General features: G+C 44.5%; 2 protein-coding genes across 11 annotated transcripts in view; one reads left to right on the top strand and one right to left on the bottom strand.

Annotated features, from left to right (window-relative positions):
• ERMARD (ER membrane associated RNA degradation) overlaps window positions 1–8,120 on the bottom strand; it is a 23,470-nt gene extending 15,350 nt beyond the window's left edge. Inside the window, exons 1-3 of one of the 7 annotated variants that reach the window (XM_071549490.1) lie at window positions 7,961–8,120; window positions 6,149–6,345; window positions 4,881–5,020 (exon numbers count right to left, since the gene is read on the bottom strand). In XM_071549490.1, coding sequence (XP_071405591.1) covers window positions 4,881–5,020; window positions 6,149–6,317 — 309 coding nt within the window. In that variant the 5' untranslated portion in view covers window positions 6,318–6,345; window positions 7,961–8,120. The remainder of the gene's footprint in view (window positions 1–4,880; window positions 5,021–6,148; window positions 6,346–7,960) is intronic. The other 6 variants (XM_071549486.1, XM_071549487.1, XM_071549488.1 and 3 more) reach the window with 6 other exon arrangements.
• Window positions 8,017–13,282, top strand: DYNLT2 (dynein light chain Tctex-type 2). Of its 4 annotated transcripts, none has more exons than XM_071549495.1 (5): window positions 8,017–8,157; window positions 10,231–10,302; window positions 10,729–10,884; window positions 11,693–11,851; window positions 12,426–13,282. In XM_071549495.1, exons 3-5 carry the CDS (start codon window positions 10,729–10,731, stop codon window positions 12,534–12,536), a joined length of 426 nt encoding a protein of 141 aa, XP_071405596.1. In that variant the 5' UTR covers window positions 8,017–8,157; window positions 10,231–10,302; the 3' UTR covers window positions 12,537–13,282. The 4 variants fall into 4 exon arrangements, with proteins under 4 accessions (XP_071405596.1, XP_071405597.1, XP_071405595.1 ...); XM_071549494.1 differs by lacking the exon at window positions 8,017–8,157 and adding an exon at window positions 8,178–8,421; XM_071549496.1 differs by lacking the exon at window positions 10,231–10,302.

The raw sequence follows: 13,282 nt of genomic DNA, 5'->3' as shown, positions 1-13,282 counted from the left end.
TCTGGCCCAGGACGTGGCTATTGAACAGGTGTTCGTGAGGGAATCAAAGCCCCTTTCACTCTGGGCACGACTTCTAACGAGTGTAAGAGAGAAGTTTGTTTATAGAGAAATCCTGCAGGAACATCATATTAGGAAGACTTGGAAGACGATGGAAGAAGGAATTTTACGTCTGAGGGAGATGGCAATGATGGACGTGCTTTTTGGAAGAGGTGGGCAAGCCAATAATGACCCTGACAAGGTCAGATGCACACCACATATGTGGTGGGACCTTTCACGCTCGGGGCCAGCTGAATACACCGATTTCCTGGCATCCATGTATAGGGAAGAGAACCATGAAACAGTGGGCGCAGTAGCAAATAAGCTCCGGATATATGAAAGCATGACCCACAGCCCAATGCAGGCCCGTATTTCTGCTGTAGAGACATTGGTTGAGAGTCTCAAGACGCTGCCTGCAGAGGTAAAAGCGATCAGAGAGGAAATTAGGGAAAGTCTCCAAGTGGCACCAGTGCGAATGAGAACCTCTGAAGTCAGAGCCAGACGCCCCCCAGCCAGAGGAAGTGGACAGACCTCACGAACTGAGATGTGGTACTTCCTGGCCAAACATGGAGAAGACATGGGACGGTGGGATGGGAAACCCACCCGTGCCCTTGCAGCCCGAGTACAAGAACTGAAGGAGAATGGAAGAAGGTCAGTGAGAGTAAGTGCAGTCCCAGTTTCCCACGGGCAAGAATCTGACCCACAGGAGGGCACCTCCCAGGTGTACTCATCGAGAAAAGGTTCTGACCGCTATGACCAGGATCAGTGTTAGAGGGGCCCTGCCTCTAGCCAGGTAGAGGCACGGGACAACCGTGTCTATTGGACTGTGTGGATTCGATGGCCTGGTACATCAGACCCACAAAAGTATAAGGCTTTGGTTGATACTGGCGCTCAATGCACATTAATGCCATCAGGACATGTGGGCTCAGAAACTATTTCTATTTCTGGGGTGACAGGGGGATCTCAAGAGTTGACTGTGCTAGAAGCTGAAGTGAGCTTGACAGGGAGAGATTGGCAGAAACACCCCATTGTGACTGGTCCAGCCGCCCCATGTATCCTGGGCATTGACTACCTCAGGAATGGATATTTTAAGGACCCAAAGGGGCATAGATGGGCTTTTGGAATAGCCACTGTACAGACAGAAGGGATTGAACAATTGAACTCATTGCCAGGTCTCTCAGAAAGTCCTTCTGCTGTTGGACTGTTGAAAGTTGAGGAACAGCAAGTGCCAATTGCCACCACGACAGTGCACCGTCGGCAATACCGAACGAACCGTGATGCTGTGATCCCCATCCATAAGATGATCCGTGAACTGGAGAGCCAAGGGGTGGTCAGCAAAACCCACTCACCCTTCAACAGCCCCATCTGGCCTGTGCATAAGTCTGATGGAGAATGGAGATTGACTGTGGACTATCGTGGCTTGAATGAAGTTACCCCACCGCTGAGTGCCGCTGTGCCGGACATGCTGGAGCTCCAGTATGAACTGGAGTCCAGGGCAGCAAAGTGGTATGCCACTATTGACATTGCTAATGCGTTCTTCTCCATTCCTCTGGCACCAGAGTGCAGGCCACAGTTTGCTTTCACCTGGAGGGGCGTGCAGTACACCTGGAACCGACTACCCCAGGGGTGGAAACACAGTCCCACCATCTGTCATGGACTGATCCAGACTGCACTGGAGAAGGGTGAGGCTCCAGAACACCTGCAATACATTGATGACATCATTGTGTGGGGGGACACAGCAGAAGAGGTTTTTCAGAAAGGAGAGAAAATCATCCAGATCCTTTTGGGAGCTGGCTTTGCCATCAAACGGAGTAAGGTTAAGGGACCAGCCCAAGAGATCCAGTTCCTGGGAGTGAAGTGGCAGGATGGACGCCGTCAGATTCCAACAGAAGTCATCAATAAGATCACAGCAATGTCTCCACCTACCAGCAAAAAGGAAACACAAGCCTTCCTGGGTGCCATAGGGTTCTGGAGGATGCATATCCCAGCATACAGTCAGATCGTAAGCCCTCTCTACTTGGTAACCCGTAAGAAGAATGATTTCCACTGGGGCCCTGAGCAGCAACAAGCCTTTGACCAGATCAAGCATGAGATTGCTCAGGCTGTAGCCCTTGGACCAGTCAGGACAGGACCAGACATACAGAACATGCTCTACTCCGCCGCCGGGAATAATGGCCTGTCTTGGAGCCTTTGGCAGAAGGTGCCTGGTGAGACTCGAGGCCGACCACTTGGATTCTGGAGCCGAGGCTACAGAGGATCTGAAGCCAACTATACCCCCACAGAGAAAGAGATCCTAGCCGCCTATGAAGGAGTCCAAGCCGCCTCAGAGGTGATTGGCACAGAAGCACAGCTGTTTCTGGCACCTCGACTACCAGTGCTGAAGTGGATGTTGTCAGGACAGGCTGCCTCTACACATCACGCCACTGATGCTACCTGGAGCAAGTGGATTGCCCTGATTACGCAGCGCGCCCGTATAGGAAAATCAAATCGCCCTGGGATCCTGGAAATCATCACAAACTGGCCTGAAGGTGAAAATTTTGGTCTAGCAGATGAAGAGGAAGAGCAGGTGACACGTGCGGAAGAAGCTCCACCATACAATCAATTGCCAAAAGAGGAAATACGCTACGCCCTCTTCACCGATGGCTCCTGTCGCATTGTAGGGACTAATCGCAAATGGAAAGCAGCTGTATGGAGTCCCACACGACAAGTTGCAGAAGCTACTGAAGGAGAAGGTGGGTCGAGTCAGTTTGCAGAGCTTAAAGCCGTGCAGTTGGCCCTGGACATTGCTGAACGAGAGAAATGGCCAAAGCTTTACCTCTACACCGACTCATGGATGGTGGCCAATGCTCTCTGGGGATGGTTAGACCGATGGAAGAAAACCAATTGGAAACGCAGAGGGAAACCCATCTGGGCTGCCGATATATGGCAAGATATTGCCACCCGAGTAGAGAAGCTGATTGTGAGAGTCCGCCACGTAGACGCACACGTGCCCAAAAATCGGGCCAATGAGGAACATCTCAACAACCAACAGGCAGACCGAGCTGCGCAAGTGAAAGTATCACAGACAGATCTGGACTGGCAGCACAAGGGAGAGCTGTTCTTGGCTCGATGGGCCCATGATGCCTCGGGCCATCAGGGCAGAGATGCCACTTATAAATGGGCACGAGACCGAGGGGTGGATTTAACCATGGACATTATCTCTCAGGTTATCCACGACTGTGAGACATGTGCTGCCATTAAGCAGGCTAAGAGAGTGAAGCCCCTGTGGTATGGTGGACGCTGGGATAAGTATAAGTACGGGGAGGCCTGGCAGGTTGACTACATCACACTGCCACAGACCCGCCAAGGCAAGCGCTATGTGCTCACCGTGGTGGAAGCAACCACAGGGTGGCTGGAGACACACCCAGTGCCTCACGCCACTGCTCGGAACACCATCCTAGGCCTGGAAAAACAAGTGCTGTGGCGACATGGCACCCCAGAACGAATTGAGTCAGATAATGGAACTCATTTCAAAAACAGCTTAGTTGCTACCTGGGCGAGAGAACATGGCATTGAGTGGGTGTATCATATCCCCTACCATGCACCAGCTGCCGGGAAAGTTGAGCGGTGTAATGGACTGTTGAAAACCACTTTGAAGGCGTTGGGTGGAGGGACTTTCAAACACTGGGATCAACACTTAGCAAAGGCTACATGGCTAGTCAACACTAGAGGCTCTGTCAATCGAGCCGGCCCTGCCCAATCAGAACCCCTTCACACTGTAGATGGAGACAAAGTCCCTGTAATACACCTGAGAGGTATGCTAGGGAAAACAGTCTGGATCAACCCTGCCTCAGGCAAAGGCAAACCCATTCGTGGGGTTGTCTTTGCTCAAGGATCTGGTTCCACCTGGTGGGTGATGCAGGAAGATGGAGAGACACGATGTGTACCTCAAGGGGAACTTATCTCTGGGTAAACGACTCATATTACTGTATTTGTAAACACTTAATTATTTGAAAGAAAATTTAAGTTTAATGTAGAGTATCGGCATGGAAGAGAATTTAGGGGTGGATAATGTTGTAGTTTGGGATTATTATGTAAATTCTCTCCCCTGCCACTTAACTGCCCAGGCCAGCGGTTAACAAAAGAAGTAGTTAACTGTGATCGCTGGGGTGGGGGCAGGTTTGTCTCTTTTGGTTTTTTTTTTGGATATTCTCCTCAGTCTTGGCTCGGCGGAACGGGGGAGTGGGGGCTCCAAGGAGGCAGGCTGCCCTGCTGGTTACTGCTGGGGTTTTCCCTGGCTGTCTTGCCGCTGCCTACTTCGGATTACTTTTTCCTGCCGTGCTGCTACCTGCCTTGGATTTGCTGCTGGTTGCTCGTACCTGTCTGCTTCTTGGACGGGGAACACAGGGGAAAGAGACTGAGTCCATCTGAAAGCCCACTGCTCGTCTGTTTCGCTGGAGAGGGACTGAAACTCACTCTGCAGCCAGCGGGCTGTGACAAGGACACTTAAGTATAACCTTTTCTCCCGGAGGAAAACCTGCTGGGTTTTGTTGTTGTTGGTTTTTTTTTCCTCTTATGGTGTTGGGGAAGTGGGTTGCACTAGTCTGTTTACATATATATATATATATATATAGCAGTTATCCTTCTTGTATTAAAATTCCTTTTCTTAAATTTGATAAAGAGTGGTGTGATTATTGAGGAGGAGGCCCCTCCCCTGCTTGTGGGTAAAACATTTTGGTTTTTCCCCTCAAACTGAGACAGTTATGAACACTTCAGTTCACGGATATCTCTTTCTTGTTCTTACATTAGACTTTCAGAAAGGGTTCGTGTGCCAAAATACAAATTGTTAACAGAGACTTCTATACCTCTGTGCAGTTTGTCCAGTGGAACCACGATGCATACTGAATTATGAATTGCTCCTTGGTCAGAGATCTGAAGTGCAAATTAACAGATTCACATACAGGTCCTAATGATCGAATACTTTTGATATAATCCACACTTTGATCTTAAATTGAAAAACAGAAGGAGATTAGGATACCAACTTTCCCAAAGGTCCAATATTTTAAATCTAATGAGGAATAAAACCTGCTACAGCTTATGTATATATTTAGCACAGCGAATTTTGCCCAGTTTATTTTAGCATAACAATACACCACAATTTACTGTCTAAAACACCACACAGATATTGAAAAGTAAAACTGCAGTGCAAAATCACATAAGATCAACCACCATCTCCAAATAAAACAAAACCAAACCAATCAAACAAAATAAAAAAACCAACAAAATTCTAACACAAGAAAATATGGAAATAAATAGGTTAATTATGTTCTGCTTTTGTTGAAATGGAAAGAACCTACTAGAATTTCTACAGAAATTCTCCATAATCAAGCTGGAAGCTAATGCAGGCTCAGCAAGACCAGTCAAGTAGCACCACTTACACCCTTTAAAGAATGCAGATGGATGTGGTGGTACCTTACAGAGTGGTATCACTATTTCTTTTTGATGTGACACTTTTCATAGAAAAATAAATTCTTCTGGTTTACTGAAAGATAGTCCTTGAAGCAGAAACATGTACCCTTTTTACCATGTCTGTAAATTAATAACAAAGCTTGCATGATACAATTTGGAAAATTAAAATTCAATGAGTTCATTAGGACATAAATGCTTTATTTGGTTAAAAAAACCCTATAAACTATTCTACATACAGAAGAGAAACCAAATGGTGCTTCTGTACAAGCTAAAGTTGGGGAAACAAAACCAGAAGCAGCAGTAGGAATAGTGTTTTAAATTTACTGCAAAAGGAATATAAAGAACACAGAAGAAGCCATCTATGAGGTTGGAGAGAAGCAGAACTGAAACCTTATCTTACAGACACATTCAGCTGGGAACCAAGATGAAGGCAAAGTAACAGCTACAGACTACACAAACCTTAGGAGCCAGCAAAAGCCAAATAACAAATGTGGATTAAAAATTAAAGCTCTTTACAGATATTAACTGTATATACTCTAAACCACCAACAAAGCTAACACTGTACTGTAACAAAATATAACTAAGCTAGACTTGCTATGAACTGTACTGAAATTCTGCATTGGTCTTAAATGTATCATCAGTACTGGAGCAGGTGAACACCAACCTGATTCAAGGTAACACACATGTTCTGTAATAGCTTGCCAACACACTTCACCATTTCCAGATAAAATATTATTAATATCATAGGAGTCTTTCTTCTCAAATCCAAGTTTGCAAATTGCATAGTGCACAGGTTGAGAAAGACAAGTAGTGACTGAGTTTGACAATGCCATCTAGAACTAACACACAAAAAAAGAATCCCTGTATCAAGAAAGCACACGACAAGAAAGAAAATTATTAAAACATATCCATAAGCACAGATACACAGATGCATCTGTAAACACGCTGTTAAGGTAGGAAATGCAGGTTTCATCTATGCAAATGATGAAAGGAATTCTTGACCAGAACCACCCTGGGAAAGCTGAGGGGAAGAAGCACTCTGTTTTTATACTGTCAGGATGGTATACTTCAGAGTGGCTATATCTACCAAACTGATAACAAGATGGACTGAATCAAAAGATACCAGTTTATCTATAAGTGTTCTGTCTAACCTCTGAGCTTGCAGGAAAACTGATGCTAACTCAAATACAACCAAGAACTTCAGTCCTTATGACCAGCAAAGATCCTTGGAGGGGTTAGGGGAGGAACATGTGAATTCTGTAGTTACAATCTAAGCATTTATGTTAATTCCAGGTTAGTCTAAACAGAAAGATGGACTGTTTCAGAAGCACACATTTGAACTAAAAAAATTGCAAGGATAGAACTGCCAATGTTAATAGGGAAGAAAATGCTTCTGATTTAGTAAAAAAAAACCAACAAAAAAACGCCCCCTCAAAGTCTCATGCTTCCTCCCTAATCAGACAAGAAAATGCTTGATAATGAAATACCTCAACAAATAAAAAATATTCCATTAAAGTTAAATTAAAACCATTATTTCCTCTTTAATTAAGTGGCAGAATTGACTCTCACAGTACATAATTTCTGAATTCATGGATTCAAGGAGAGATGACATATTTACATGAGTATCAGCACTGAGCACGGGTAACAGTTCCTATCGGGAACTGGTATTAGCTGCCACCAGGAGTACCTACCCGCTATTTAAAAGAAAAAAAAAATCTAAAATGTTTATAAGGCATCATTCAGACCTTCACCTTAATTTGCCTCTTAGCTTCACCCCTCTGTCCCTGTCACCATCAGGGACAGGATGCCAGAGCAAGTCCTGCACTACCGCAGCCACCCTTTATTATCATCATTATTACTGTATGTGTATGGCCAGACTTCATGAACGAAGATTTGGGAAGGGCTCTCCCCACGTGGGTGTGCGCTTCCAGCGTGCGCAGAACTGGCCCCACCGTTTAAGTCCTGAGGTCCATCTGCCACGGCCGAGCGAGCTTGGACAGTGACAGTGAAGTCCTCGGGACTGTCACAGCACCCAGTACTAACTGGGGCTGACCCTGCTGAGCATCCGAGATCTGACTGGATGGGATGGCAGGGAGGCATTTAACTGCCAGAGGACGGTCCCCACCGAGAATCGAACTCAGGTCCTTGGGATTCAGAGTCCAGAGTGCTCTCCTTTACACCACGGGACCGCCCATTATTACTATTATCTATCTAAAACAGGCCAGGCACAGGGGCTTGGTGACCTTTGGAGGGAGAGGTCACCAAGCCCCGGGTTCCACTGGCAGCCGCTGGGCAGAACTGCCCGCTCTGCTCCCCTCCCCTTCTCTGCCCTCCCCGCCGCCCTCGGGCCGCAGAGTTTCCCCAGGCCCAGCGGGGCCCGCGGCGGCAGCCAAGGCGCCCATCGGCAGCCCGGGGCCCCCGTCGGCAGCCCGGGGCCGCGGCCCCGCTGCCGGAGCGGCCTCGTTAGCGCCGGTACCTCCGTTCCCGCCGGTACCTCCGTTGGCGCCGGCGCGGCCCGCGCTGCGTCACGCGCGGTGTCGCGGGAGGGCGCCGAGACCGCTCCGCTCCCGGGAGCGCGGCGGGGCAGCCGCGGGGCAGCGCTCCGAGCGGCCGAGGCGTTCCGCCCCCGCGGAGGGAGGAGAGCAGCCCTAGGACTTGGCCAATGAAGACACAGTGAGCGTCGGCAGGGCGAGAGGCGGCGCCGGGGGGTTGAGCCGGCGGGGCCCGTGGCGGTGCGAGGGCAGCGGGCGCGGGCGCGGGCGCGGGCCCGGCCCAGCGGGGCGATGCCCGACTGAGGCGATGCCCGACTGAGGCGGGGGCGCCGGTCCGGGACTGCAGCAGCGCTTCGGCTGGGAAGGAAGGAAGGAAGGGGCTTGGTGTCCTTAGGAAGGGGGTACAGTGCGTGGAAGAACGTGGGGCTCGGTGTGAGATTAAAAGGTGCGTCTGATCTTGCGAAAATTTGTATCAGGAATATTGTTCCCGCTGGATTTGTGTGTGGTTTGGAGTATCTCATCCTCTTTCTGCTTGGTCAGGTGTCATGTGCACACTCGCCTTGCAGCTGGCGTGCTGGCTCAGGCACCGGCAGGCCGAGCTGCTGCGAAGGTAAAGGGAAGGGGAGGGTGGTCCTCCTTTCAGTGGTTCAGTCCTTCCAATGGAGGGCACGCCTACTAACTTAGAGCAGCGCCCCTTTTGAAGAAACAAACAAGAACTGTTGTTTAATAGCTACTGTTTTGGGTTTTTTAGAAGCTTATCAACAAAGAGCATTTCTTTCAAAAAGCAAAAGCTTTTTTTCTCTTGGCATACTTACTTCCAAATATCCGAGGTTAAGCCACAGTAGTAGAGTCTAGTAACATAAGAACAGGCTTTTGTTAGTCAAAAGGTCAAAAGTAAAGTCAACTCATGAATTTTTGAGATTTTCTTTTCACAGAGGGTGCAAATATACAGAAATGTAACTGCAATGTCATGCTAAAACTTGGAATCGCAGTGTTTTTATTGTGGTATGCAGAAGTAGGCCTATTTACTAGCCGTTTGTGTAGAGAAATCAATAAGGTCTTTGGCTACCTCATTAGTAAATTTCTTCTTGCAAATGATTATGAAAACTTCTGTCTCTAATAACAGCAGATAAATTTTTAAGTAGCAGCATTGTTAGAAGTTGTGTGCTATAGACATGGATTTTCTTCTATCCCTAATTCAAGTGGCAGAAAGTGCTGTGACTTAAGCTGAACGATGTTAGCAAAGAATTGCTGTTTGGATTACGACCCTTTTCACAGCCTCTTTTCTACTCACATTAATTGGGGTGCTCATTTGAGCAGTTCAGCTGGAAACGAGGTGGGTTTTTTTTTTGGTTAGGTGACCTGTGATGAGCACGTCAGGGCTGTAGTCCTTTGAGATCTAAGTTTGCAGTTAGAAGACAGTAAGTGTCCACAGCCTAATGTGTTTGCTTCTAGCATTTTTCGAGTACTGTTTGCAGTTGGCGTGGTAGCGACAAACACCTACAGGCAATTTGCACTAGGGCTGCCAAGATCACTGGTTTTAAGGAACTGGAGGAGACATGTAGGTAATGTCCTTGGTGTTGACAGGGCTAATGTGTATGTGATTTTATAGAGAAGAAACTGCATTTCTTCCCTTACTCTTAAACTCCTCAGACTGAAAGTTTTGAGCCCCTAAGTAGCACATCTCTTCAAATGATTCCCATTAGACTTTTATATTATCCATAAGTGTATGGGGTTTTTTTCTGTACTTCTCACTGTTATGTGATGTTATTTCACCTTTGAACTGTTTTCTGCCCATTTGGGAAGGAACTGATGATCTTCTCCCATCTATGTTCTAGCTGTAGTCAGGAAGTGGAGCAAGAGACTGAAAAGTTTGCAAAACTTGAAAGTGGTTCATTAGGAGGTAGCTGGTATGGAAGCTCAGTGCCTCTAGTGTTTATTTTGGTCTCTTCGGTTCCCTGTGCTTTTCTGTCTCTGTCTTGTTTTGCTATCATTTTACAGTTCTCTTTTAAGCCAGCCTTGGAGAACAGCAGGTGACGTCTTTTGTCTGCAGCATCAGAATTGTTGCTTGTGTTCACAGAGGAACAAATTTTGTTATGTCTGTTGAAGAGAGAATACACGGCTGGATGGGGAGAAAACTGGGTCTTCAGAGATCTGTGTTTAAGTTCCAAGAAAAATTACAATGATTTGCAGATTGGAGCTAACTTTTTGTTTTCTTTTTTTTTTCTTATTTTCTTTTTTTTTTTTTTTAAAGCAAATAAAGTCATCAATGCATGAGCCATTTGTTTATTCATTTCACAAGGAATGAGGATAAATAAAATGAAAGGTGAATGAACCAAGTTCATATTTTGGTTGTTGTGTAGGCTATTTGTCGAAAAAGCTTGAACTTGTGATTAACAGTCTTGGATGGATATGTTAATATCTGTGTATTTTTACTTGGAAGATGAAATGGATTCAGGGTACTAGTATGGTGTGTCTAATTGAGTTTAAATGCAAATTTCAGTTGGATTTTGCTGGAAAAGAAGTCAAAAGTGAGTGGAAGTCAACCACTTCTTTTTTTCAGGCAAAGCAGTAGTGTTAGAACAGCCAGAAGATGATAACCAGTTTACAGCTTTCTATGGTTTTTTTGTTAATGTATTCCTAGACTTATTGTTTTTTCCCTCTTGACTGTACACCATAAGGCATTATTTAGAGACTGTTAAATTGTAAAATATTGACACGCGATGTGGACTTTTTTTATTATTTTGTACAGATGAAAGGAAGACGGTCACGATCACAATCCGAAACTTTAAGTGTGGCTCCAGTGGAAGAACAGGCAAAGACAATATCCATTAACACTTACAGACTAGAGTCACGTAATAAATTTCGGGATTGTTTAGTAAGAGACAAAGCTCAAGAAATACTAATGGTATAGTATTTTCTAAAAATTGTCTCATTTTATTGCAAAAGTAGGTTGTCTTGCAAAGGTATTTATGGAACTTTAACATATGCATAAATCTCTGCAGTCTTTGAGTTTTGGCAAATACAAATGTCATGTGAATGTGCTCCGTTTGGGTGAAGTGCAGAAGGGCCTATGCAAGGTCACTGCTGAGTTTGTTACGTGCTGTTTAGGTGGAGCTGAATCTTCTTAAGCTCTTGTCTTTTTTTAAATCAAATTGAGCTACAGTAGAGTTCAAAGTACCCTAACCTGCAAAATAGTCTGTTAGTCAAAGATCATCACCTCAAAATTTGAGGAATTCTATTAGTTCTGCTAATATCACATAAAACATACTTGGGGTCCATAATGGTCAGACAGCTACATGCATAAATTAGGTAAAAATAAAGGAAAACAGTCTGTTGAGATAATACATAGTTGTTAGTGATCCTTTGAATAGTTATAACCATCTCTTTTTAATTTTGTTTTCTGGAAGACATGCCTTGTATACTTGGAACTATTATTTGTAGCACTATTTTCCTGTGAACTGAACCCAGATGATGGAGAAGAATACACTCTTCATTGTTAAATGGGGATTGGCTGGATATGTGTGTCACTTTCAAAAAACAAGATAAAACAGAGTAAAAGTAGCACATCCTTTGCTGTTGGCAAACATTGTCAATATTGACTATTCTACTTGTTCTTTTCATGTTCTTCTAATGAAAACGACTGAAAAAAATATTTTTCTTTCTAAAAGACTACCAGAATGAAAACTAAGATCTTTCAAAATTGTTTTTTATAGAATAAACTGCAACAAGACAAATACGATGGAGTTTCTAGTCCCTTCTTGTGTGCTTCAATCTCAGAAGAAATATTAAAGGCTGTGAAGGAATTTGGCTTTGACCGCTATAAATATGTGGTATCAGTGCTAATTGTGGAAAAGGCAGATCAGGCAATGATTGTAAGCAAACATTATTTGTAATATGTTTTGAAAATGGAAAATAATATGGTGCAAACAGATTAGTGAAGTGGTCTGAGTCACCTTTTTTCTCCCTATGAATATGTTTATTCCCACAATCAGTTCACACAGTTTAGCTTTGAAAACAACTGTCAAAAAAGCTGAGAGCCCAGTAAATAAATGGTCACAAGTCACAGGACTAAGATGGAGGTGGAGGAGTGGGGGGACGTGACTTCTTAGTTGTATATGTTCCCAAAACTAATGTCTATTCACACAGACATGTTCTACTACTTTTTAAGAGGTGCTAAAGTGTAACAAGTAAACATGAGAGAGAATTGGAGGTTTGGTGTAGAGATTTTTGGATCTGTCAGGGTGGAAGCTTTACTTTGAAGAACATGTATTTAGCATCAAATAGGAATTAGTTGTTACTCAACTTTTGCATTGTTGTTACTAGTTGTAACTTTCATAATATCATTAGATTATCATTTAGATAATGTCATGTGTTCTTGGAAAAATAAACAGTAAACCTGTGCTGTCTATAGGTTCACAAATAGCTTTTTCTCTTTTTTCCCTTTAGGTTGCCAGCAGATGCCTCTGGGATGTTCAGAGAGACACTTGGATTTCAGCAAAATGTGAAACTGACACATTTATTGCTCTGGCTTTGGTAATGGCTTGTTATTACGACTAATACTTTGAAAGCCACAGATGGAGTCATGCATCACTGTACATGGTACATTTGAAAATTTTCAGAGCATCGTTATTTTAGTATTCATTGTTGTCCTGTTGCTGTTGGCACATTGAAACTGACATACAGTTAAGATAATTTTGCTCATCTTTTCTCTGTTAAAGAAAAAAAACAACCCCCCAAAAATGGTTTGGAATTGTTAATGGTTGAGTCCATATGGGTTTCATCTGTTGTAATGCTCTGCTGTGGAAGTGGAAGCAGCTGGTGTAAGGCCAAACATTTGAAAATTTTGAATGGTGCTTCTCTGTTGTATGCCTAGGACTGTTAACCAATGTTTACATGAAATTGCAGGTGTAGGTTTTCTTAAAACCATGCTGTTTGTAAGAAAAGACAGTGTTCATTTTTTTACCTAGTTTTATCTAGGATCAGATGCCAGTCTGCCTAGAAGCCTCGCTGGAAGGGAAGCTGCATTTTGCAGACCTAGAAACTTGTGTAAATTTTCAGTCCTTTGCCTTGAATGAAATGAAAATGAAGTCAATAGGTTCCCCGGGCCTTAAGCTTGGGTTTAAATGTCACCAGGGTTCGGGTTGGTGAACAAGTATGGAATTGAGAGTTTGGTCACTTCGGTACAAGGGCTTCAAGTGGCATTGGCAGGAGGACGATGGGGTCATTAATAAGTGGGCTATAATAACTGGCAAGGGCAGCAGTGATTGTATTTTGAGAAATAAGACACTGGCAGATCTGTGAAG

This window comes from Pithys albifrons, chromosome 2 (genome assembly GCF_047495875.1).
Source record: "Pithys albifrons albifrons isolate INPA30051 chromosome 2, PitAlb_v1, whole genome shotgun sequence".
Lineage (NCBI taxonomy): Eukaryota > Metazoa > Chordata > Aves > Passeriformes > Thamnophilidae > Pithys > Pithys albifrons.
The sequence above is the reverse complement of the archived record's forward strand: the minus strand, read 5'-3'. Positions and strand labels throughout refer to the sequence as shown.